Raw genomic sequence first — 25,460 nt, forward strand, 5'->3', positions numbered from 1 at the left:
ACCGTCAATTCAGATAAATGAGGTAATTAATTATCAAACCCCTTAAATGAAAGTAAATAAATAAATCAAATCCTTCAAATGGAAATTTTATAATATTAATGTTTTTTTAAATTTCTGATTAACGTCCATCTCAAAGTGGAATGGTGTTAAAGATATATATATAAAAAAAGAGAGATAAAAAAATTATATATGTGATAAGTGATTGATAAAGAACAAAGAAATTGATAAGAAAAAGGATGAATATTTATAATTTTTTTTCGTATTTTTCAGTCATCTGTCTGAAGAAAAATTATTATTCATTTTCGTAATTTTCAGTCATCTATTAGAATTTCAATTACCTAATACAGTTTTGTATTTTGACATATCCGTTTCTATTGATATACTTTTGCTTTATTTGGTGGCAGAAAATGTAGACTTCCTTTTGGTAGACACAACTCCTTTTGTTGATAAATACTTCATTGAGAATAAAGTCCATAGCTACGATTGTAGAGGCATACTACCCACGAAGCGTTACATTTCTAACCTTCTCAAGGTAATTTTATTATGAATTAAAAAAAATAATTAGTATATATAATTTCATAACAAACATTTAAATGTGAAGAAAGATAAGCCCTCGTATATTTGATATCCACTTTTATCATATATATAGATGTAGATAATTCCATATATATATTTATTTGTCGAATGGGAACTTATTTCTTCACAAGAAAATGAAAGTAGCAAAATATGTATTAGATCGTGATTAAAAATATTTTAAAAAAATTATCAATAATTAAAAATAACCTTATATTAAGATTTAAATGATTTATTATAAATTTAGAAATATAACTAATATATTCAAATCCTTGATTATAAATTTTAATTACCATATAGTTTATATTTAAAACATCATTTATTTATTACAAAGTTTAATTATATAAAATGAAACATTTATCCTATGAAATTCATAAACTAAGATACCCATTTAAAAAAAATACTAATAATGAAGCTAGAAAAAAGTATGCCCTCCAAAGTCCAAACCAATCCAAGTTCATCGAGATGGAAGAAGCATTGAAGAACCAATAGTAAACCCTCCTTATCAGCTATCACTTTGAAAACCCGCATTCGGCCAACACTATACAATACCATAACCTTATCTATCGCAACCACCTCCCAAATCACTCTCATCCAACTTCATCTCTCTCTTCCCCCAGTTGCCAGATCTGAATCACACCTTCACTCTTGCGATTTAATTACTGGTAATCTTTTTTTTTTTAAGATTTTTTTTTTATTTTGTGCAATTTAGTATTTTGGGTGGTTGGTGTTTAACTATATTTGGCTAATCATATAAATATTGACCTTGAAGATTGCAGATTCTATGAGGTTGAAATTGGAAAGTGTTGATGATTCGGACTTTGTTCTTTGAGTTGCTTTGCATGTTAATTGATGTGCTTTACTCCGTGTGTTTGTTTGTCTTAAATTAGAATGAACCAATGCTTTGTGTTTATGAAAATTTCATGCCCACCAGTTGCTTGATGGAATGGATATTAAGGTTACTACTTACTAGGGATAACATTGAATTCATGTTTTATGTATCCTTTTTCCATATTATAGAGTAGTTGAGGATGGCTCCTTTTGCTTTTGCAACATTGCCCTCTTCTCACATCTGCCGCCTCCCAAAGCCCACAAACTTGAAGTTTCGAGTTCGCTGCTCTACTGCCGCGTCTTCTCCTTCTTCGGTTTCCACTAGATCAAAAGCTGCTGGCTTTGATTTGAAGACATACTGGGCCAACCTAATGGTGCAGATCAATCAGAAGCTGGACGAAGCTATCCCGGTTCAGTTTCCTCCGCAGATATATGAAGCTATGAGGTATTCAGTCCTTGCCAAAGGTGCCAAGCGAGCCCCACCTGTTATGTGCATCTCTGCCTGTGAACTCTTTGGTGGCAGCCGCCTTGCCGCCTTTCCCACTGCCTGTGCCCTTGAAATGGTATTCTTCTTTCTGTACCCTCTTATTGTGTTTTTGCTAGGAACCAAGAATTGAAATGAGTAAGAAAATAACAGAAAATAGGAGAGAAAACTCTCCTCCAAGGGTTTCCCCTTCACAAAGGATTTCTCCTTTCACAAAGAGCTAAAGCTCAATCTACAACTGATAAGATCCCCCTCTCTCGTATCCTTCTTCCTCTATTTATATCTAATAAACCCCTCTAACAAACTAACTAAACTCATTAGTAGTCTAACTATATTAACTAACTCTTCCTTCTCCTTATATCCTAACAGTTTTGATTGTATTGTAATTTTTTATTTATTTATTTTGATTATTGATGTTAAGACCTGAGACATTTGAGAGAGATTGGTTTATCATTGTCACAATTTTCTTTTTATCATAGAGCTACTGGACTGTATCAGTCAAATAAACCTGATCCTGATTCCCTCTTCTTTTTATTTTTAAAATAACATTAAATGTGTGTTTAGTTGTAGGAGTGTTGTGTTGTTCATGTAAGTGTTTTGGTTTCCATCTTCAGCTACCTGTATTTGCATCATACGGTACCTACGTTGACCTTTAGAGGAACTGTTAAGAATCCTTAGTTTTAATAATACCTTCATTTGCAATTTACATTGTTCTTTAACAAAATAGATTCTCTGGATCGGTATGTTTTGAACTCCTGATGAGATACAAAATAGGCTTATGAAATAATGATATTTACTTCACTAAAAAATAATGACAATAAACTGAATGTGTTTGAGTATTTTAAACATACATGGTTGTAGGCATATTATTAATGTTATATTTCTGTTGAAATCAGGTTCATGCAGCTTCATTGATACACGATGATCTTCCCTGCATGGATGACTCCCCCTCACGCCGTGGTCAGCCTTCAAACCATACCATCTATGGTGTTGACATGGCAATTCTTGCGGGCGATGCACTCTTTCCCCTTGGATTTCGACACATTGTTTCACAAACTCCATCAGACCTTGTGCCTGAGTCGCACCTCCTTCGTGTGATTGCCGAGATAGCCCGCTCTGTAGGATCCACTGGAATGGCTGCAGGGCAGTTCCTGGACCTTGAAGGAGGACCCAATGCAGTTGGATTTATACAAGAAAAAAAGTTTGGTGAAATGGGGGAGTCTTCTGCAGTGTGTGGAGGATTCTTGGCTGGAGCTGAAGATGATGAGATAGAGAGACTGAGGAGGTATGGGAGAGCTGTTGGGGTATTGTATGCAGTTGTGGATGATATTATAGAAGAGAGATTGAAAGTTGAGGGAGATGGTGACAGGAAAAACAAGGGTAAGAGTTATGCAGAGGTTTATGGAGTTGAAAAGGCAATAGAAAAAGCTGAAGAGCTCAGAGCAAAGGCTAAAGAAGAATTGGATGGATTTGAGAAGCATGGGGAACGGGTCTTTCCTCTCTACAGTTTTGTGGATTATGCTTTTGATAGAAGTTTCAGTGTTGATGATGCCAGTGGATAACGGGTGGTTCTTGATATTTATATATTTATAGTTCTTTGATTGATCGACTGACTACTTGATAATCGATCATTGCATTGCATAGAGAACTTACACAGTTTAGAAAACGGTACTGCAATTCTATACAATCAAATGAATCATCCTCAGCATTTAGACTTTACCGTTCTTTTTGTGTTGGATATCTTGACCATTTACAGAGATGAGGAAGTTCTGAAGCATGGACCCATAAAAAAAGAGGCATATCTAATTAAATATTATGATTTTTTTATATGACTTTTTAAACTCCATTTCATTTCATCAATCAAATGAAATGGGGTTTATTCATTTCTTAATACACAAAGTTCGAGTTACATTTTCTCATAAAAAAATAATTGTGGTAGGAAGAATGGATTTCTCAATGGGAAATAGCAGATGTTAAGTTTGTTTTTGGTATTTTTTTGGTGTATAGCATATTTTTGGTATTTTTTTTAACTTACATATTGGGCCTATTGTGAACCAATGGCCACAAAGCATTTGACTGTTTGGTCCTTAAAATTGGGTTCCTCCTTGTGAAACGTTTGTAACATGCAAACTTGCCAAATGACAATGGACTATTGCTTCCTGCACCTCCTTTATGGCTTATGGAATGGTCAATCCAGAATGCACTCCTTTTTTGACTTCTGGAATGATCAATCCAGAAGGAAAAATAAAAACACTCCAGAAAGGATGTAGAAAGCAACTTGGAGGTGCAGGAAGTAACAGCCATGACAATGGCGAAGCAAAAGAGAGCATGCTGAAAAATCCAAACCCCAACAATGGTGGTTGTGAGTTTCCTTTTTGTGGGGAACCCTCTTCATTTCATATGGAGATTCCCTTTCTGAACAGGCAGGCAACAGCATTGGACACCACTTGCTGCCGAAAGTTTCCCTTTATAGTGTGAGGTCTACTATAAATAAAAGATGGACTCTTAGTGGGCCAAGCTTCAACTGTTTCCGTCCATCATCATGGCCCATTCAGAAGTTGAGTAGATGGACCGATGGAGAGTTACAGTGACCACAAAGTTCTAATTTGTCACTAGTTGATGTCTGAGTAATAATAACAATATAAATTATAAATATAAACTTAATTACTGTTTTAGTTCTTAAAGGAGGATGTATATTTTTTACAGGAAAGGGTGAAGGGTATTTTCGTTCTTTCACCCGGATTGCTGCTGCAATTTTGTCCATTCCTTTTTCTTTTTCTTCTTAATAATTGTTTGTCTGTCTCTTCATTCAGACACGTTTATCATATCATCACTCAAACATTAAGAAAAGCTTATGCCTCAGCCATCGTTTCTACTCGCTAGAGCGTAAGCATGGGCACTCAGAGAAGCAAACCCAGTTGTACCATCGTTGCGATCTTTCTAGCATTTTGTTGTTTTGTTTCTTCTTCGAAAGCAAAGCTTGAGAGTCTCCAACATGCGCCCAAAGCTGATGGGTCTCTAAGCTTCTTGGTGGTTGGAGACTGGGGTAGAAAAGGTGCTTATAACCAATCTCTTGTCGCTTTTCAGGTAATTAACAATCTAACATCAACTTAATTTTCATTTCTCCTTCTTCTCACTTCTCCTACCATTCCAATATGAGTCCATGTTAAAACATTTATATACTCCATTTTTAATTTGAATACGGTTACAAGACAATTGTATATATTTATTTTTTAGTGTAAACAAACCAATATAAATTATTACATATTTAACAATAAAAGATTTTTCTACATAATTTTTCAAATGATTTTGTAATTGCTAATTTGTTTTATTTTTAATTATCAATGTCAATACATGATTATATATATATATATATATATATATATATATACACAAACAGACACACTGCGTGCATATATATATATATATATATATATATATATATATATATATATATATATATATACACAAACAGACACACTGCGTGCATGATCTAGAATTCTAGATCTATCTGTTTTATTCTCTTTCCTCAAATGTTTTTCCTGTTGGAGCTGGAGAAACAGGAGGAGATAATCTAATTTGTGCAGATAGTCAAGGACTTTCACTTCATAAAGCTGCAAACACCACCGACACACTGTCCTTATTCTATGAATAAAAATTATTATTATTAATACAAATATTTAACAGTTTTAAAAAAAAATTATTAAATTTTAAACTCAATTAGACAATTAATTTATATATTATTAAGAGACAGTATGGAAAATAGAAATCTGGCTATTGTTCTTGAATTCCACTATTCTGAGAAAAGATATAAAATATTAGATGCTGCTGCTGATATTTTAAGCTTGGGGGAAAAAATTGTATATTTTGATTGCCTTCAAAGAACACAAAAGTCATTTGATTAGGTTTTGTTTCGTGAATTCGAAGAAATATTTTATATACAGCTCAATTACATTTTTAACATTTTGCATGTAGATGGGTGTAATAGGAGAGAAATTGGACGTTGATTTTGTGATCTCAACGGGGGATAACTTCTACGACAATGGATTAACCGGAGTGTTTGATCCATCCTTCGAAGAATCATTCACCAAAATCTACACGGCACCTAGCTTGCAGAAGAAGTGGTACAACGGTAAGCAGCATTGATTTTAAGTAGGACTTTATAATTATAGAGATTATGATGGAAGCAAAAGAATAAAACAAAATTTAAAACAAAATCATAGATATCTGTTTCTTGAAATTAATTAAAAATATAAGGTTTAAATACTTTTTTTAGTCATTATAATTTAATTGTTTTTTTTTTTGTTTTTTGTCATTTGCAAAATAAATGTTGGTTTCAGACATTGTAAATTATGTTTGCATTTTATGTCATTAAACTGGTTTTAGATAGCATTTTGAATAGTAAAAAAATAGTTAAAAACAAAACAAACATAATTTCAAAGAATTAAAATTAATTTTTTTAACAAGGATGAAGAAAAAGAAGATTTTAAATTACATGAACTAAAAATTTATTTCAGCAAAAAAATATAACTGATACTTTTTTTTTTAACTCTTGGTTTTGTGAAGTTTTGGGAAATCATGACTACAGGGGAAATGCCAAGGCACAAATAAGCCATGTCCTTAGATACAGAGACAATAGATGGGTGTGCTTCAGATCATATACCCTCAATTCAGGTAAATGAGATAATTAATTAAATGAAAATAAATAAATCAAATCCTTTAAATGGTAATTTTATAATACTAATATTTTTTAAAATGTCTGATTAACGTGCATCTCAGAGTGAAATGGAGTTAAAGACATATAAAACAAAAAGAGAGATAAAAAAAATTATATGTGATAAGTGATTCATAAAAAACAAAGAAATTGATAAGAAAAAAGATGGATATTTATAAAAAAAATTCATGTTTTTCCATCATCTATCAGAAGAAAAATTGTTATTCATTTTTCAAAGAGATTAGGACGTTATTAGAATTTCAATTACCTAATACAGATTTGTATTTTGATATATTCGTTTTTATTGATATACTTTTGCTTTATTTGGTGGCAGAAAATGTAGACTTCTTTTTTGTAGACACAACTCCTTTTGTTGATAAATACTTCATTGAGGATAAAGGCCATAACTACGATTGGAGAGGCATACTACCCAGGAAGCGTTATATTTCTAACCTTCTCAAGGTAATTTTATTATGAATTCAAAAGTAATAATTAGTATATATAATTTCATAACAAAATATTTAAATGTGAAGAAAGATAAGCCCTCGTATATTTGATATCCTTTCTTATCATGAAGATGTAGATAATTCTAGATATATATTTTTCGGTCGAATGGGAACTTATTTCTTCACAAGAAAATGAAAGTGGCAAAATATATATTAGATCGTGATTAAAAATAGTTTTATTATTTAATTTTATTTAAAGGCATAAAGACATATACTTGACATTTGGAATTGCCAGGTATAATTTCCATAACAAACTTAAATAAACCTAATACTATATCGTTTTAATTAAGCATTCTCGTTTGGAAAATCATTTTATTTATATTTGACAATTGGCATTGCTTTTATAAGGACGTGGATTTGGCACTAAGACAATCAACAGCAACCTGGAAGGTAGTGATTGGCCATCATACAATCAAAAGCATTGGGCATCATGGAGACACCCAAGAACTTTTAATACATTTTCTCCCACTTCTTAAGGTATCCCACTTAGCTAATTAATGTCTTGTTAAATAAAATAAAATTGTGAACAAAAAATACTTATGAGTTCCAAATTAATGGCCTGAGGTTTTATTTCAAACGTTTAAACAAATTTGCAGGCAAATAATGTTGATTTGTACATAAACGGACACGATCACTGCTTGGAACATATAAGTAGCCTTGACAGGTGAACAACTTGTCCATTTATATGTCTGAAACCAAGAAACAATAAATGCCACGCATGCACATATGCATTTTGCATCTTTGATATCCAAAACTTGAACGATGTCTGTGCATATGTGAAATGCAGTTCAGTTCAATTTTTGACAAGTGGTGGTGGATCGAAGGCATGGAGAGGTGACACGAAACAGAGCGAAGGAGATGAGATGAAGTTTTACTACGACGGCCAAGGCTTCATGTCTGTGCATATTTCTCAAACTCAGCTTCGAATTTCTTTCTTTGATGTCTTCGGCAATGCCATCCACAAATGGAACACCTGCAAGTTTGACTCCTGTGACATGTAATAAGTTTACTAGTTAAACAATATAAAAACATATGTTCACATCTCATTGGCTGAATATTAAATTAAAAATAAAGCCTTGAAATAAATTAAAGTTTTTAGAATTTTAATTTAGTCATCAGAGCATTTTCAACTGCGAACTTAAATGAGTTGTTTAATTTAAGTAGTGCTGTTTATTTTTTTTTATTCATTAGAATAGATAATATGAAGTTATTTATATAAGTATTAGCATCAGCAGAATTAAATTAAATAATCATATAAAATATTTAAATTTATGTGAAATTGTAAAAGTCCTAAAATTAAGATAAACAATCTAATTTACTAATTATGCATTATAGATGTTTTAAAAACTAAAGTAAATATTTAATTACTTTAAAAAAATATTTTCCCCCTCTCTTTCTTCCGAAGGAAATGGGAAATAGGAATATGCGTTGTACTGTTGGTATAAAAGACTGCCATGAGAAGTTTCACGGATTAACAATCGTGTACGCTATTCTTTTCGTGGGAAGAAGATTGTCTATATGTTTGGATTATTATTTACGTTAAAATACATCTTTTCGCGCGTACAACTTTTTTTAAATATAAAATAATTAAACTATCCAGTGTCGTGTATGAGAAATAAAATATTATTTTATATAAATAATGATATTAATTTAGTCTACATATTTTTAATAATTTTATATTAATTTCATAGTATTATGAATTAACAGTAGCGTATATATATATACTATCTTCTCTGATAAAACTACAATCTTTCTATCTCTCTGGGTTGGAGAACTTGCAGCGCAGGTCCTTAAAATTAAACCATGGCTTCATCTTTAAACCAACGCATGGTATTCCCTGTTATGGTCGTAGTTGGTATGTTTTGCTTATTGGTAACTCCTTCTATTGCCGAACTTCCAAGATTCAAACACCCTCCAAAAAAACAACAATCTCTTAATATATTGGTCCTTGGAGATTGGGGAAGAAAAGGAACCTACAATCAATCTTTGGTCGCCAATCAGGTTTAATTTTAGCCTAATCTCCCTCTTTTATATTTTCATATTCTTTCCTTGACTAAGTTATGAATCTCATTGTCGTATATAATAGATAATAATACAAAGCATAATTTAATATTAATCGAATATATATTGTTCTGCTTCTGCACAAGGAATTTGCATGCAACCGCACATAACATGTGATCGGTTAGTTCACATGAAAAACTGCTCTTACCCAAAGTCTAAATTTCTAATGATGGATTTTTAGTTCAAATCGCATAATTATAACCCTTGTTTAAGACTAAAAGCAATGATGATGCTAACTATACGGAGTGCAGTTTTGTATTTTCAGTATGTTCAAACAAAAGGTTGTAGTTAATCTATTATCCGTATGTATTGTCGAATTATGTACAGAAACTAATAGCATTTGCTGAATTGACGAGAAAAATCAATTCATTCGATTAATAAGTTTTTATGATGAATGAGTTTGTTTAAAATTTTTTTAAAATATATAATAAATATTTTTTAAAAAGTAGATAAAATTTTCTTCTTAAAATAAATAGAAAAATATTTTTTAAAACAAAAAAAATTCAAACAAATACACTAAAAAAAATAAAATTACTTATTTTATTAAAATAAACATTTATTTCAACAAATAAATTTAAACAAACCACTGATCATATATTCTCCAATTGATTTATAGTTTCTTTTATGTTAATATATTTCATCAAGCATATATAAGTCTGGCATATTCCATATGCTTCGCATAGATGTTGATACATTTTCAACCATTCACCTCTTAGCTTTACTTTACGGCTTAATTAATTAATTAATTAATATATAAATTCACTTTTTCTCTTAGCTTTATCAGGTTATTATGAACATGCATTCCGTATATTCTTTCCACTTTTTTCTTTCTTATTTTTTTATCAGATCAATTATTATATTTATCATTTTTTTATAATCTTTCACTTTCCATCCCTCGTTAGCCTAGGATTGATCGAATGATAAGTGAGATTTAAAATAAATTTTAAAAAAGTATATTATTTTAAATAAAAAAATAATATATTAATTTTTTTAAAACATGTTACCTTTTTATCTAATAAATGTGATGCTTTTTGTTTCATAAAATCTATAATTAAATACTTTTTTATTAGTAAACCTAAGATTTAAACATCAGTTATTTTATCTTTGAATCACCTGAATTTTACCCTCAAATCAAAATGAACGTTGCACATTACCCATTTTCATCCGTTATTTCTCTTCTTTTCTTTTTTTTTCTTCTATCTATCTCTGTCTTCCATTAATTAATAATAGCAACATGCATACATGTCATCACTAATCTACCTTTGCCCTTTTTATTGTGGTGTCTTTTAAAATTTGGGATACAAGAGATATACGATTTGAATTTCTGCCTCTGATAATCTCTCTCCCCAAAACCATGGTCCCTACAGAAGGAACGTTTCTCTAGTATGTACAGTACCATGGATAATATGAACCTTTCATATAGTGCAGAGTGTTGAGTTTTTAATGCAGTTGGACAATTGTGACTTGTGAGACCTATGGTTTCTAAACCCACCAGCACACTAGAACGACGTGGCCAAGCACATTTTTTTCCACCTTCAATCTTTTGGAGATAATCTCACGCATATTCCAAGGCATATTCCAATAGAGCATAATGATGCTATTAATCATTATAAAAATTAGACAAAAACAGACATTTCGTGTCTAATTGTTTTTTCATATTTTTTAAATAAAAAAAGTTAACAAAAGTTAGTTGATGGTTTAAATATAATTATATGAATAAAATAATAATTTATAAATGTAGTTATAAAATAAATATAAAATATGTACATCAAAACATTTTATTTCTTTTATATATAATTATTGATAATGATAATAATGCTGGTAGTTATTGAAATACACCTCACTTGGCAAATTCCAAATGAGTAAGTTTTTCTTTTCATAATGGCATCTAGCCTTCAATTTGTGATTGACTCCACACCACTAGAGTTTATGATAAACCCATGTGTTCAGTCTACATATAATTAAACACCAAATTGTTTCGATCTACCCAATTCATCTAACTTGTACAATTTATTATACATTTTTAAAAGAAATTAAAAGCTTCTCCCGTATATATATATATAAGTTCTAAAATTTAATTAAATATCATCACAATATATTTAAAAGTTTTTTTAAGGGACATTATACTTAAAATTAAAGTTTGACAATGATAATAATTATGTGATGTGTCGAGTATTTCTAATAATTAGATGGCAGGATAAAATACTAATACTCATATTCATCAAAACAAAATTAGTTGCTATTATTAAATCATTGAAGTTTATTTTCGCAAGACAAGATTTTTTTTTAATCAACCTACCGTATCCATCAGAATAAAACAAAATACACATGAAAAAAACTTACAAATTTGACGGAACATATAGGCTTAATTAAGTTTTTAATAATGTCGGTAATATAGGTTATTTTTAAATTATTATCTAACATTTATTCTTTTTTTTAACAAGTAAAAGACAAAGTTTTTAATTTCAGTTTAGTATCTGCTGTTACTCATTTTCTGATAACGTAGTAGATGAAGTGCCACGTTATCACACCTTATTATATACACCTCATTATCACGTCATCATCATTAATTATGTGATAATGATTGATGATGTGGTAATGAAGTGTCAGTTATTTTAACGTGATGACGTAGTCGGTCTACCACATCATTACTTAACAAAAGAAAACTAATCACAAGTAATAATTTGAAAAAAAAAATTTCAGATAATTATTTGACAAAAAATAAATTTTTAGATAGTAATCTAAAAATATCTATTTTTTAGGTATAAAAACTTAATTTTTACGAAGATGGAGGTGTATCCAGCGAGTAATAACTCTTCATTGCTTTTTTTAGATGGGAATTGTGGGGGAGAAACTAGATATAGATTTTGTGATCTCCACAGGTGACAATTTTTACGAAGATGGACTAAAAGGGGTTGATGATCCAGCATTCTACCAGTCTTTCATCCACATGTACACTGCCCCCAGCTTGCAAAAGACATGGTACACTGGTATGTTAATACTACAAATAATTTAACCATAGTGTCTGGTGTGCCAATTTTATAAAATTATTTTCTAATTAAGAAATTGATATATCTTCCTTCTTTTTTTTACTGTGGTAGTTCTGGGTAACCATGACTACAGAGGCGATGTTGAGGCACAACTAAGTCCAATTCTAAAACAAAAAGATAGCAGATGGCTTTGCATGAGATCTTTTATTCTCGATGGAGGTATAATTTACACATTTGTATTTTAAGAAATAATACTTTAAATGAAATAATGTAATTGATTTTTGAAACCCGTTATACTTAACATGAATTATTCACAACAGATTCTTTTACTGAAACGATTTTTTTTTTTATCATTGTGTGATTTATGTAGTCAACTTCAGGTAACCTGATAAGATTTTATTTTGGTTGTAAATAATGTAATTCATGTTGTAATGTTTTGTGATGATTACATAATAATAGTAGAAGTATTCATTTAATGAATTAAACCTTATAACAATGGTGTTTTTGCCCCTAATTTGTGTAGAAATTGTGGAATTTTTCTTTGTGGACACGACTCCATTTGTCGAGGAGTACTTCACGGACCCAGGAGAACATACCTATGACTGGGAAGGCGTGCTTCCTCGCCTAGCTTACGTTTCAAAACTCTTGAAGGTTAGTTACAATTTACAAATTCAAATTTGTTGACTTTTGTCAAGAAATAATGTCTAGTGAGTTCCAAAAGGCATTCTAAAATAAAATAAGCGGCCATTTTAGTATTTAATTTCTTAAAATGAATTAGCGGTTGAAAATTATGACATGGTCTAGGAAAATGTCACATCATTTTAACAAGTCCATAATGGACTGTTCTTGGAATCTATCCTTCTGTAGGATGTTGATTCAGCTTTGGCTCAATCAAAAGCAAAATGGAAGATGGTGGTGGGTCATCATACCATCAATAGTGCTGGGCATCATGGTAGCACCGAAGATCTTAAACAGCTACTTGTTCCCATCTTAGAGGTAATCAAATCACATTCTCAAATTAATACGTTAATTACTCGTATTTAAGATTCCTCATGTTTTTAGTATGACAATTACATTGCTGCCATATTAAAACAATTAGCTTAGAGCCTGAGACCATATTAAATCTTCAATTCCCTTATAATTGTTGAAATGATTGCATGGAAATTTTACAATTTCTGACCAGTTAGTTTCTTCATTATTGGTCCAGGCAAACAACGTTGATGCATACATAAATGGGCATGACCACTGCTTGCAGCACATAATTGACAATAATAAGTAAGCATATATCTTACTCTTAAATGGTTAGCTTCAACACCGTCACTGTTCTGACATTCAAGCTTTTGTGGTTTGCATAAACAATCTAGTGGAATTCACTTTATAACAAGTGGAGGGGGATCAAAGGCATGGTCAGGCGATGTCAAGCCGTGGAAACTGGAAGAACTGAAGTTGTATTATGATGGGCAAGGATTCATGTCTATGCAGATCACCAAAAGCACTGCATATATCATATTTTATGATGCTTTTGGCAAAGTTTTGCATACATGGAGCATATCCAAAGACCGTAACGTAGCAGCCTGGATATAATAAGCTAAAGTACACACATTACCAGCTCTATGTTATGAAAATGGAGGTCCCTATGGCTGGCAAATAGGACAACTTTAAAAATGTACTATTTGTAACAAAGTAAAGAAGAAAAAAGAACGTTTAGAGAAGTCCTAATGGTCTTGCAGTAGCTGTAATATTGCACCCAAACACGTGCTACCGAAGTTTGAGAAACAAAGGCATACAGTACATTGTAGTATTTGCAACCTAGTATTGATGCAGAAAAATCATGAGTCACTTAGCAGGGCAACCCAATCTACATCAAGTATGCATAACACTTAAATTTATGATAAATCTCGAGATATCTGTTAGTCACATTTCTCATTTCTTCCCAAGAAGCTTTGCCTTAAAACTTTCCCAAAGCACATTAAATTGAATAATGCTATCAAAGCAAACCTTCACAAACTACTTTTTAGTTGTTTCAACAGTGCTTTTCTCCAAATTTTTAACCCAAGCACAATTGTAGGTGGTTACTTTTTCTTGGAATTGTTGATCACAAATACTACTCTAATTGCACATTATATATAGACTCATGCATTCTCCAGTAAGGCAACTGTAAATGAATTTGTTTGCTTAAGTTTGACGCATAATCTTCCCAAGCAGCAACTGCAGCTAGAACTTCTGACCAGTCAAAGCAAATGCATCCCTTTTCTTCCGAAGGCATATTACAGAAAACTTTGGATGCAAAATCATTATCATTCAAAAGTACAGAATTCAGACCACTGATTTTCTCTCTCTGTACCTCTGTCACTTTTAGTACCTTGGAGTCTATATTTGACATGTTGTTCAGTAAAGCTGATCCTTTCCAACAATAGAAATGGACAACCTGTTCAAGCAAAGAACATGAATCAGAGTAGTTGCAGAAACTTTTCCAAAAGCAATCAAGATTATAAATTGCAAGAAATCATTCATGCGCAAACAACAGTAGTAAATGCAGTTAAAGAAAAATCAAGGGACCATATTAAATCATAAAATGCAAATAAAAGAGAAAAGGTACATCTATTTTTAAGTCTCTTAAAGAAACTTGGGGGACCCAGTTTAACTTTTTAAGATTCCTTCTATTCTCGTGCTGAAATAGGAGTTACTAACAACAAAAGAAACACATCCAAACAACTTTGACGACATAAGTCCAAAACGACATGATACATTTAAGTACTAATCTTAACATCAAGATATAGAAACTACAAAATCCTAGTTGATGTAATGTACTCAGGCTGGCAGTTAACCTATACTTTTAGAAAGCATTCTCCATATATTAAATAGCAAGAATTTCCCACATATGTATTGATGGGTGGTCCGATTGTTCTACAGATAACTCATTGATAGTTTTCATTAATAAAATCTGCTAAACTTACCATTATCTCTTTGTCTTCAAGAATCTCATCTTTTAAAAATAGTAATAATATCTAACACCGGCGTTCTTCCCATTGGAAAAAGTGGAAAACTAAATTTCTAGTTAGTTTAGTTTTGCTTTGGCACTTTTTCCAAGCACAACAAAAGATTGAGTACCAGTGGCATTTATAAACCTGCTTTTTGTAAAGGGTGAAAAAGGAGACCAAAAATCATGGTCACTTCTTATAGGCTTTCAATGTATATTCACGTGCATTTGTTATACACTTGATCTTTCAATATTAACAGCGGGGAAAAACTTAGATAGGATTCTTTAAAATACCTGAAGTGCATGCATAATATTGACGAATTCCTGGTCTAACAACTCATTATCCCTCACTAAACGCACTGGCTTTACCAGTAATTCAAAGACATCAGACTCACAGCTACTGTCTTGAGAAATATATATGTCGTATCCAAGAACATGCAGTCTAGCCCAGGATATATTAAAACCGAATTGATAATTGGAAGCTTGGTCCTTAGAAAACCAGTACATATTACTGGATGCTGGCAAAGGTAGGTATGAATCAGCCACGTTCTCATGTAGCAGGTGTTGTGAAAGAAGAGAAATGAGCTTCATATCCTCATCATGGGAGCCATCACGACTGAACCATAAAGCAAGTGTGAGCCTTTCTCCCTCAGTTATCTGTAACAAGATAACTTCATATCAGAAAAATTTAAGACGGCTATATATTTATTGATGAGTGAACTATCTTTCGCTTGAATGATTTCATATCAATTTAGTCCTTCAAAAAATTATTTACAACTGTTACCTACATCAGTCTCAAAATCTATTCAATCTCTATTGATAGTCAATAAAACAGATGAAAGTTTCCTGTCTGCATATTTTGTCCAAATGAAACAGAAAGGTCTATATTCTATTATCATATTTGTTGAAAATTTGAAATAAAAAATGCAATAATTTTTTTAAATAAAATAAAAGGTAAATATAGATAATAGCAGCCTACTTACTCTTTGCACTCATTTGAAATGGACAGAATAATTTCTTATCTATGTTATGAATGATGTACAACATATTTATACACTGTTTATGATTTAGGGAAATGAATCACGCTTGAATTAGGGAAATGAATTGTTGGCATGACAATAATGAAATCAGCTTTTGATTGAGGCTGATTGATGAGAGAAACAATAATCAATATAAGAAGCCAAATCATGTTAGTTTACAAAGAATTCCTTTTCTTGGACTCCGGAGTTAGGGAGGACGCAATAAAGATTCAATTCTGATTTAACATTAAAGTTGAACATTTCAAGTAAATAAATAGACACACAAAAGAAAAAGAGAGCATTTGAATATACCTCATCAACAGAATGAATGTTACGGTCATCAGCTGTGTACATCACAACATCCTGAAATAAAAAACTATCATCCTCAAGTTCAAAAAAAGATAAACATAGTGAAAGACTGTTCATTTCCTACTTTGAATGATAAATGAACATATTATAGTTCAATAACAAAATTTACAGAACATATTATGCCACTGCGAGAATGTTAACAGCAGATTAAATTACATTTAAGAAAAGAGGGAAAACTCACTCCGGCTTTTGGCACAATTGACTTGGGCTCACCATCCTGGAAGTGAAAGAGTCCACCACTGAAATCCTTGCCATAAGTATTCAAATAGCATACTGCCTTTCATGGTATTACCAAAAGGGAGAAAAAAGCTGTAATCAATAGTGTATAATATAACAAGAATTCAATATCTTAAAAAGGGGTTGATCGGTTGAATAATAATACTCACTGAGAAGTGGCGTTGTTTGAGGTAGGGCCTGTTATCATCACTATGCCATCCAATGCTTGCTCCTCTACTCCAACTAATTCATAGTACCATCAAACAAGGTGGTAAAAATGCTTATTCATAGAGAATAAAAACCAAAATTGAAGTGAGGTAATGTAAGGTAACCAACCTGATTAAACCAGTGAATTCAATGAAGAGCTCATACTCACACTTGAAAAACTCCTCTAACTTGTCTTTCAACCTTTCTGCCACCAAATTTGAGAACAAATAAAAATAAATAAATTCATTGAAAATGATTGTTAAATTGTGGGTGGGGTAAGTAAAAATGAAGTTTTGATGTAAAACTACCTCTGATGGGTATAAAAGGAATGATGAAGTGGGAAGAGTTGGTAGCAATGAGATGGGAGAGAGTGGTGGAGAAGACATTGGGTCTGTAACCCACCGTGCTGCTACTCTTATGGATGAATTCCAATTCCTTCACCAAAATCAAAATCAGAAAGAAGAAAGAAGAAAGAGGAAAGAAAGAATGAATGAAAGAAACTAACTTTGCATTCATCGAGGGAGAGGAAGTTGGGGATGAAGAGGCGTAGTTGTTGAGGTTCAAACTCAACCACGGCCATTGCTACTGAACTCTGTCGTGTGTTTGTGTTTCTTCAAATGTTATTATTACCTACGGATCGGATTCGCATGTACTTTACTCTCAGCGTAATTGCTGACTGCTTCCGCAGTCCCACTTTGTCACGTACTTTATACCCACCTTTCTCACCCGGGTTAGGGCTAAGCTATTCAACTGCAAAATTTATATTTATAAAAAAAAAAAGAATCAAAATTAACAAGCTATATTAAAAACGTTTAATTTTAATATACTGTGATCCTAAAAAAATATTCTCAATTTATAATGAATAAATAAAATATATTGTTAAAGTAGTTATAATTAAAATTGATAGTTTTAAACATATGATAATTTATGGTTAGATTATATTATTCGTTTATTTCATTTAAATTTATGTTAAAAATAATTTATGTAACTTGCAAATATTTAAATGAAATATAACTTAACTGTCAACCTATCATCAAATACAAAGAAATTATATGGTCTACGTAGTTATCAAATTCTAATATGAGATCATTAGTACCTCAATATGATCATTATAAGAAAAAATCATGACAAAATAATTTTGGATGCACAATGAAAATAAAAGAAAATATAAAATTCAATAGATGTGATAGATACGTGAAGTATTTTTCATCCCTACTCAACTATCTTCAAATTCGAAGACTTTTAGCTCGAGACTGACTATGCGTTTGCAACGTATTTATTCCAAAGGAAATATTTGCACGAATTGGTTAGCCAAATATGGTGTTTCTAGCTCTACATTGTTTGCTTTGTGGAAATTGTGTATAGCTAAATATGGTGCTTCTAGCTCTACATTTCTCAATATATAAGACTAATGAAATAAATAAAAAAAAAAGTCATTTTGAAGATAAAATATGTTTGAAGTAAAAAAAACAATTTAACTTGTAGCATTGTTAATGGAATCACTCTAAAAATTACTTACTTGTGTACACTTATTTAATATATATTTTTACCAAACTTTAACTGAATCTGCTTAATAGATGCAAGAAAGTTGAGAATGAAAAATATGAGAAAGGGAAAAAAATAAAAGTGTTTGATTACTATAAATGCATCTTAAGCCTACATTTGATTTCTCGTATCTAAATACATGAATAATAGTTCAATATTTTTAAAAATAAATTATGATAATCTACTTATTAAAATAACCAAATTGTTTAATATCATTATCAATAAACTGCACAATATCAAATTAATATATCATTTTATAAATTCATATATTGAACAGGCACGAAATCTAATTTTTTTCAATAGAGCTTTAACGTCCTCCAAAGATTTCAAGAGTTGGCTTCTATCCTATAGTGCTTTTTTTAGAATCTTAATATTAAGGAGCTCAATTGACTGGTTTGTTTGTCAAACCTTGACAAATAATTTAGGTTTGGATGTCAAATTTCCTTCCTGTTTAGGACATGATAATATTTAGTGGTTTTTGAAATATAGTTGGGCAATATTACAAATAGGTTAATTGATATGCTTCAAATGGGACTGAACATGTTATAATAAGCTGATTTACTCATTTTCAATAGAATATGTTGCCAACTTCTATTTGATTCCGTCTCAACATGCCACTTTGTATGCATTAAATTAGTTTTAACAAATCCAGTGGAAACATACACACTACCACAAGATCAATATTAACAGCAAGATGCATTAATTAAAATAAAATAAAATAATTAAGATAGGAAAGGCCAAAAATAGAATTAAGAATGGGTTTCCCTTCCTGTAATAGTTAATATTTTAAGACAACAAAAAAGGAATGGAGCAAAGAAAGGATTACAGAGAGAACCAAAAGTTCTACCTCCTTCCCTTGTTCTCCTCTGCAGTATATATATAGTGATATCTCCTGTTGCCGCGCTTTACATTTGCTTCAAACTCAAGTTAAGTTCACAGCCTATCGTGTTCGTGTGATAAGCTTTACCTCTCTCTCTCTCTCTCTCTCTATAAGTATGGTACAGCTCAATGACTTGGTGCAGCTTTGTCATTGCTATCTAGCCGTGTCTCTAGAGCTGGTTCAACTTGAGTTCCATCAGCATGCCCATTGCATTCTTGCTTTTGCACTTTTCCTTTTGGTGAAGCACTTGTACTATTATGATTAATTTTCCCATTTTCCTTCTCCGGCATGGTTGGAGTTTCCGTGCTTGGGTTCACTTCAGCCAAAGTACTTGCTGGTAACTGTTGAGATGAATTACCTGAGCCCGATGGAGGTAGGAAGACTCCTGTTCCAGGAGCAGGGACTCGAGGAGGAGGATGCCTTGGAGGAGGTGCAGCTGTCCATCCGGTAGAACCAGCTGGGATTGGCACAGGTGCAGAAAATGGCATGGGAGGTACAACTGGAGCAGCAACAAACAATGGTTGCATGCCAACGGGAGCTGCCATTTGTGGTCGAATGGGTGGAGCTGGCAGTACCCCAGTTGTTGGAAGTGTAGCGTAATGCTTGGGGCCTACGTGATGACGAACATGATTGGGAGATCGGCTTGGCGGTGGACCCCAATGAGAAGATGCTACTGCCGAGGCAAGCTGTTGAGCATCACTTGATAGTGACTTTCTTGGTTGGGACTTTGTGAAGGTAACCAGTATGCGTTGTTTGCGTGTGGAAGGAAGAGCATGCTTAGCAAAATCACTGGATTTACCCTGCATAACCAGAAGGGACCTATAATAGCCAAAGCCAAAAAGCATATCAGTTATCAAGTATAGAATCAGCATCATGGATAGACGGTTTGCAGATTGCAGTACAAGTGTAACACATTAAAACATGTAGCTTTCCCCACACTGAATTCTGCACACCCAGAATGCAGAATGCACATAGCACATAATGTTGCAAGAGTCTACTCCCAAAATTAATAACAGCAACAAGCAATGTAATCATGCCCTACAAAGGTTTACCGACTTAATAATCACCTCCATGAATGGAATGGCCCAAAACATTGAAGTCCCATAGACTCCCGCTTAACAAACAAAGAGGGCACCTTGTGATAAGATTAACTAATAGTGGAAAACCTTTTAATTGTAACGTTACAACTTATGATAAAAGACCAATATTGTCACCCGTATAAAATAGAGAATTCTCAGGTGCATTACACACATATATAATCATGGTCACCAGAGCCAAATTACACTCATTAATTGTAATTTCTCAAAAACAATATTATAGAACAAATATCAGGTGCATTATCATAGTAAAAGACAAGGTTAACAAGCATTACCCAGGAACTAGAGAAAGCTTGATACTGCCCCTATAATCCCCAGGATGCTCTGAGGCAATTACTCTTCCAAAAGTCATTTCACATTCAGTCAGAAAAAGCACATAAACAGGCCTTCCATACCATGATGGCCAACTGTGGGGTTGTGAGTGATCACCCTATAGGCAAATAGACAATTGTGATACCAGGTCAGGTTAGCAAATCCGATACCAATAAATAAAAATTTAGAATGCTAGCAATGCATTGTTTACCATTCTCTTTTCAACACACCATTAATTATTAGATAAAATACATGTGGAACCTACTAAATAGGGTTTTGAAAGTAGGACTCACATGAATGTCACCTGATAATAGAGTTATGAAAAAAAATGTGTTAACTAGTGTTGCTAGCTTTTCTCGTAAAAAGTAGAATAGAAATATCAACCTCATTATAGAAATCCACAATGCAGCAATCAGGCTTCACAGTCATTACTTGCGAGGAAACCATACGCTCAATAATATCTTGAAACAAGGAAGGAATAGATTCTACATTCATATCTGCCAGATTCAATTAGTAAAAGTTAAAAACCATTATTACAAGGGTGGTAAAAGACTGCAAATAAGAAACTTTTGTAAACTATAGTAGATTGATATCTAAAGAAAATCACATAATACAACATGCCTTTGGAGGCTCCTGTCATATTTTCCCCTTCTGCTGGGGCATCAGCAATTCGAACACCCAACTGAATCATCTCCCTTCCATGCCCTTTCATGGGCCTTCTTGAAACTATATATGCCTGACTTCCTGCTTATAAAAGGTATTCAGCAAATAACAATACATTTTTAAAAAATAAAAACAACAGCTTGCATGATCTATGGTTACAACAAAAGCAAAAATCATTTCCCCACAGTAGAACATAAAATATAATAATCAATCTGAACATCAGCATATATGAATTACAAGTGCCCAATTATCAAATTTAGCATCAATCAGTATGCAGATGTCGGATAAAATACAGTAATAGGGTGATACGCATTCTTTTTGCTCCTTTTCTCCTTGTCTGTCACTAGCAAACCTTATTGTCCAATTCCTGTGTATACTAATGCATTCTCTTGGGGCTCTTCAAAAAAATTTAATCATGAACAGACATAAAATTAATGGTAGCAATAGTAAGGAAAAAGACGAATATCAGGAAATGCACTAAGACTAAGGATAAGGAAGGAAGTTATAAAAAAAAAAAGGCTAAACATAGCTGCCTTAAGGTTTGATGCGATCTCTCAATCCCTCACCTCTTGAATCTGATCCTCACATACAAATACCATTGGAGAACCAGCTTACTCCCCTGACTGCAATTTATGAGATCACTCCCCTTTGGGCTAGGGAAAAACACATATGATGATTCATATTACTTACCATGAGCAAATTTAATATTAGAACTCATGACTCATATACTACTCATTGTTATTAACTGAGAATGGTGCAAGCTGATTCCCTGTCCATGACTATTCAAATACTGAGATGAACCAAAGAAAAATAGATACAAGTCAAACACCTTTTTACACAGAAACCTCTAGCTTTAAGAACATGGGCAAAGGGCCTGCCATGCATATGGTCGCACCTATTTGCTATGAATCAAGTACTATTAAAAAGGGAAGCAGTAACAATCCTCCAATCTGAAGATAGAACACAGATAGTACATTTACCTTGTAACTGTCCTTTTTTTCCAGAAACCCTTAGATCATTGACCAGTGAAACAAGATTTGCAACTTCAGTGCTATCAAATAAATCGTCATACAACTTTAGTCCATCAACCACATTCACCTAGAAGTGAAAAAAAAGAAAGGTACATCTTAAAATATAGAATATAAAAGATAGATGAAAAATAAAATCAAACTTATGAGAAGGCATATACCCATCCTGAAATAATGACATCAAGAAAAGTGAAGAAATATTTTAAAGGACCCTACCGTCTTCCCATCAAACATTTCATTGCCAATAAAAGTTTTTGCTATGTTAGAAAGACTTTGGCTCTGACTTTGATTTTGCACAGAATGTAAATCGTTCCCTGTAAACACATTTCACCAGAGTTAAGTGTCATTTAACTAAAAAGTATGAATCTAAAACACAAATATTTAGGGAAAGCAAGCAAATCTAAAAATAAAAATAAAAAGAATCAATTTCAAAGTAAAAGAAAATTAATATATAAAAATTTAAAAGTAATTATAGCTGAGATTTGAGACGTTGAATTGAAACTTTAATGTAACAGGATATTTTACATAAAAATAAATATAAAAGAACATTTTAACATTAATAATTTTAAAATGTTCAAAAAAATAAAGATGAGTGCTAAATAATGGTAAGGTCATGTGTCTGTGTTACACAGAGCAAGAGAATATAATAAAAATAAAAATGTCTTCACATCCAAGATTGAAGAGTGATTTATAAATATAAGGATTGATGATAAACAAATACTACTCTTATCTTATAAGTGCATGAGATTTGACTCTCAGTATATGGTCTAAATCAAACAAGAGTCAGTACCTACATTTTTGTTATCTCACACCCAAATTTTAAGTATATTGCATTCATATGACAAAAGGGGGGGATACAGTCCAAATATTGTTTTCTTGGTTCCTAAACTTCATGAATGCAATGCAACTAGTATAGTCTGCTGCCCTAAACTCTTTTAAGTTAAACAAGATATATAATATCTTCACTATCATCATTGTCAGGAGGAAGAAAACCTTTAGAATTAGATATACATCCATCATTTACAACAGCTTCGGATTCTAAGTTAGACAAAGATCCTTCAGTACTCCTTGCACTCTTCAAGCTGCCTTCACTTTGATGATTTGTTATAGCATCTGCTCACACAAGCAAGAGAACAAAGAAGTTAATAGACTGCAGGCATTTTTTGTGTGTTAATGATCAGTGAACTTATCCTCTATCTTTCCATTAATTGGATAGCAGAAGGCACAAGATCATAAGAAACAAACAAAAAAAACAGCCTTAATTTTAACATTCGACCATTTGAATTTTTAGTCAGCAACAATGGGAGTCTTCCATGAAATGTCTTTTGCATGTATTCCAGTTTGACACCAAGTCCTGCTAGTACCTAGCCTTTCCACAATGTTTATTAAATAAGAGATTTTTTACTTTCCTCATCAAAATTGTATTTTTTTTATATGCAAACACATGCATAAAATGATCTGATTATCTGCCCTGACTTTTCTATAAATTGTTGCTCTCAAGTCACTACTACCTGGATTATAATGAACACAAAACGCTGTTAATATCAACAGTCACTCAGTCCAAGATTCACGAAGTTGTAGCATAATCTAATAAATTTATAATACATACAAACTGATTGACCCATTATTTACCTTTCTTCTCTTCAACAGATGCTAAACCCTTATCCCCCACTTTCTCAACCTTTCCACCTGATTTATGTTCTTCACTCTTCTCAACAACTGGAGTCCCTTTCTCCGTGCCTCCAGTAACTGCGACATTTGCATCATGACTATAAGACTCTACACTAGAATTATAACCTTCCTTTACAGACTCAAACCTCTGCCCATGCCGGTATCCAGAACCGGATTTCCTAACTTCCTTTGCACCCACTTTCATTGGATCCAGAGGCCTCTGCTGTCTCCTCCACGCCACTTGCTGCAGCGCATATGCCACGTCAGCCACAGAAAAGTATTGCTGCATCATCAGCACCTGGTTCCAATTACACCTCCTCTGCTGAATGGCCCCAACGACCATATCATACTCCCCAGGATCACCAACAACACGTAAATGGTGACAAAGGGAGTCTATGATGGCATTGGCAGCTGCGAATTCACTTCGCAGCCAACCAATAAGTCCATCCCTCTCATCAACAAACCATTGCGGGCGGTAGTGGTGGGGCTGGTGGATCTCTCCGCCAGCACCGCCGCCGCCGCCACCGCCACCAGCACCACTTGGAAACTGCATTTTGTCTTGTATTACCACATTTCCCGATGGCATTGCCATGAGAACTCACTTACAAGTTACAACAATACACTACAACCGCATATAAAGCATACCCCAACACAACTAGATCTAAGCAAAGAAACAACGAGTTTATAACAAAAAACAGCGCAATTCAAGAGGGCCCCACTCAATAAAACGCGGAATTGAGAACAATTAAAGCAAAAAGAAGCAAACTTGATTAGAAACAAGACCACCCCAGCTGTGATGAAGGCCAAAAAAAGAGTGAAGGTGGATAATATGAAATGGGTATGGCGTTGAAATCAAGAAGAGGGAGAATTGGCGAATTGGAGAGATCTGGGGTTTGAAAAGGGTAAGTGTTGGATAGAGAGTGAGGAGGTGGTTGAGTTGGGGTGACGCAAAGGGAGGGGCTTGAAGAGGAAGATCTAGGGTTGGGGGTTAATGAAGAATGTGGAACAAAGGGAATGGCTTATTGATCACGCATGTGTTCTAGTCTTAAATGGTGGCTCATATTCACAAGTCACGACACAACACACACACACTCTCTCTCTCTCTAAATTTGTTGCTGTGCATCTGAGGACTGGTGGGTGCTGATTTTGGATTTTACAGAGAATATTCTAAGAAAATGGGGGGTTTTGGTCATTCCCCTTTCTATATTTAGAGCCCTGTTGGTTTGAGATTAGTAAGTCTTAAAACAACTACTATAGTTATTTTTAAACTTTCTTTCTCTGAATTTCTTTCAGAATAGTAATTGGCTTTTTACA

At 32.8% G+C, this 25,460-nt stretch overlaps 5 protein-coding genes across 8 annotated transcripts; 3 read left to right on the plus strand and 2 right to left on the minus strand.

The window, feature by feature from the left end:
- Nucleotides 1-998: 998 nt before the first annotated feature.
- On the plus strand, nt 999-3,607 carry LOC100788186 (geranylgeranyl pyrophosphate synthase-related protein, chloroplastic-like). 2 transcript variants are annotated; one of them, XM_041017621.1, is made up of 3 exons: nt 999-1,238; nt 1,346-1,967; nt 2,785-3,607. In XM_041017621.1, the coding sequence occupies exons 2-3, from the start codon at nt 1,605-1,607 to the stop codon at nt 3,448-3,450; spliced, it is 1,029 nt and encodes a 342-aa protein (XP_040873555.1). In that variant the 5' UTR covers nt 999-1,238; nt 1,346-1,604; the 3' UTR covers nt 3,451-3,607.
- Nucleotides 3,608-4,780: 1,173 nt separating this feature from the next.
- PAP (purple acid phosphatase) lies at nt 4,781-8,209 on the plus strand. Of its 2 annotated transcripts, NM_001248618.1 has the most exon segments (7): nt 4,781-4,975; nt 5,864-6,020; nt 6,455-6,562; nt 6,937-7,064; nt 7,457-7,585; nt 7,705-7,772; nt 7,896-8,109. In NM_001248618.1, coding segments are annotated over 7 exon segments (999 nt in total).
- A 647-nt stretch (nt 8,210-8,856) lies between these two features.
- LOC100789603 (purple acid phosphatase 7) lies at nt 8,857-14,011 on the plus strand. Its single transcript, XM_003531089.4, has 7 exons — nt 8,857-9,109; nt 12,003-12,159; nt 12,271-12,378; nt 12,683-12,810; nt 13,027-13,155; nt 13,367-13,434; nt 13,524-14,011. Exons 1-7 carry the CDS (start codon nt 8,912-8,914, stop codon nt 13,741-13,743), a joined length of 1,008 nt encoding a protein of 335 aa, XP_003531137.1. The 5' UTR covers nt 8,857-8,911; the 3' UTR covers nt 13,744-14,011.
- LOC100788718 (uncharacterized) lies at nt 13,879-17,689 on the minus strand. 2 transcript variants are annotated; one of them, XM_006585009.4, is made up of 8 exons: nt 17,456-17,689; nt 17,259-17,364; nt 17,080-17,155; nt 16,914-16,986; nt 16,709-16,804; nt 16,471-16,521; nt 15,434-15,796; nt 13,879-14,587 (listed from the first exon to the last, which is right to left on the minus strand). In XM_006585009.4, the coding sequence occupies exons 1-8, from the start codon at nt 17,528-17,530 to the stop codon at nt 14,264-14,266; spliced, it is 1,164 nt and encodes a 387-aa protein (XP_006585072.1). In that variant the 5' UTR covers nt 17,531-17,689; the 3' UTR covers nt 13,879-14,263. The 2 variants fall into 2 exon arrangements, with proteins under 2 accessions (XP_006585072.1, XP_003531135.1); XM_003531087.5 differs by having other exon boundaries at nt 14,115-14,587; nt 17,259-17,385; nt 17,456-17,683.
- Nucleotides 17,690-19,239: 1,550 nt separating this feature from the next.
- LOC100794176 (RNA demethylase ALKBH10B) lies at nt 19,240-25,310 on the minus strand. The gene is made up of 8 exons (XM_006585010.4): nt 24,108-25,310; nt 23,469-23,588; nt 22,692-22,789; nt 22,428-22,545; nt 21,406-21,528; nt 21,169-21,281; nt 20,748-20,902; nt 19,240-20,194 (listed from the first exon to the last, which is right to left on the minus strand). The coding sequence occupies exons 1-8, from the start codon at nt 24,736-24,738 to the stop codon at nt 19,501-19,503; spliced, it is 2,052 nt and encodes a 683-aa protein (XP_006585073.1). The 5' UTR covers nt 24,739-25,310; the 3' UTR covers nt 19,240-19,500.
- Between the last annotated feature and the right edge of the window lie 150 nt (nt 25,311-25,460).

The sequence above is a fragment of the Glycine max genome, chromosome 8 (genome assembly GCF_000004515.6).
Source record: "Glycine max cultivar Williams 82 chromosome 8, Glycine_max_v4.0, whole genome shotgun sequence".
Classification (NCBI taxonomy): domain Eukaryota; kingdom Viridiplantae; phylum Streptophyta; class Magnoliopsida; order Fabales; family Fabaceae; genus Glycine; species Glycine max.

Excerpts from the sequence above, each read along its gene's own strand:
- LOC100788186 (XM_041017621.1), top strand. The coding sequence starts at position 1,605 with ATGGCTCCTTTTGCTTTTGCAACATTGCCCTCTTCTCACATCTGCCGC. Across the intron at positions 1,968-2,784 it reads CTGCCTGTGCCCTTGAAATG|GTTCATGCAGCTTCATTGAT; the intron begins GTATTCTTCTTT and ends TGTTGAAATCAG.
- PAP (XM_014778382.3), top strand. The coding sequence starts at position 4,781 with ATGGGCACTCAGAGAAGCAAACCCAGTTGTACCATCGTTGCGATCTTT. Across the intron at positions 7,065-7,456 it reads ATATTTCTAACCTTCTCAAG|GACGTGGATTTGGCACTAAG; the intron begins GTAATTTTATTA and ends TGCTTTTATAAG. Across the intron at positions 7,773-7,895 it reads CATATAAGTAGCCTTGACAG|TTCAGTTCAATTTTTGACAA; the intron begins GTGAACAACTTG and ends TGTGAAATGCAG.
- LOC100789603 (XM_003531089.4), top strand. The coding sequence starts at position 8,912 with ATGGCTTCATCTTTAAACCAACGCATGGTATTCCCTGTTATGGTCGTA. Across the intron at positions 12,160-12,270 it reads GCAAAAGACATGGTACACTG|TTCTGGGTAACCATGACTAC; the intron begins GTATGTTAATAC and ends TTACTGTGGTAG. Across the intron at positions 13,156-13,366 it reads TACTTGTTCCCATCTTAGAG|GCAAACAACGTTGATGCATA; the intron begins GTAATCAAATCA and ends TTATTGGTCCAG.
- LOC100788718 (XM_003531087.5), bottom strand. The coding sequence starts at position 17,530 with ATGGCCGTGGTTGAGTTTGAACCTCAACAACTACGCCTCTTCATCCCC. Across the intron at positions 16,805-16,913 it reads TCAAACAACGCCACTTCTCA|GCAGTATGCTATTTGAATAC; the intron begins GTGAGTATTATT and ends ATACCATGAAAG. Across the intron at positions 16,522-16,708 it reads CAATTGTGCCAAAAGCCGGA|GATGTTGTGATGTACACAGC; the intron begins GTGAGTTTTCCC and ends TTTTTATTTCAG.
- LOC100794176 (XM_006585010.4), bottom strand. The coding sequence starts at position 24,738 with ATGGCAATGCCATCGGGAAATGTGGTAATACAAGACAAAATGCAGTTT. Across the intron at positions 23,589-24,107 it reads ATCTGTTGAAGAGAAGAAAG|ATGCTATAACAAATCATCAA; the intron begins GTAAATAATGGG and ends TTGTGTGAGCAG. Across the intron at positions 22,790-23,468 it reads ATGTATATCTAATTCTAAAG|GGAACGATTTACATTCTGTG; the intron begins GTTTTCTTCCTC and ends ATGTGTTTACAG.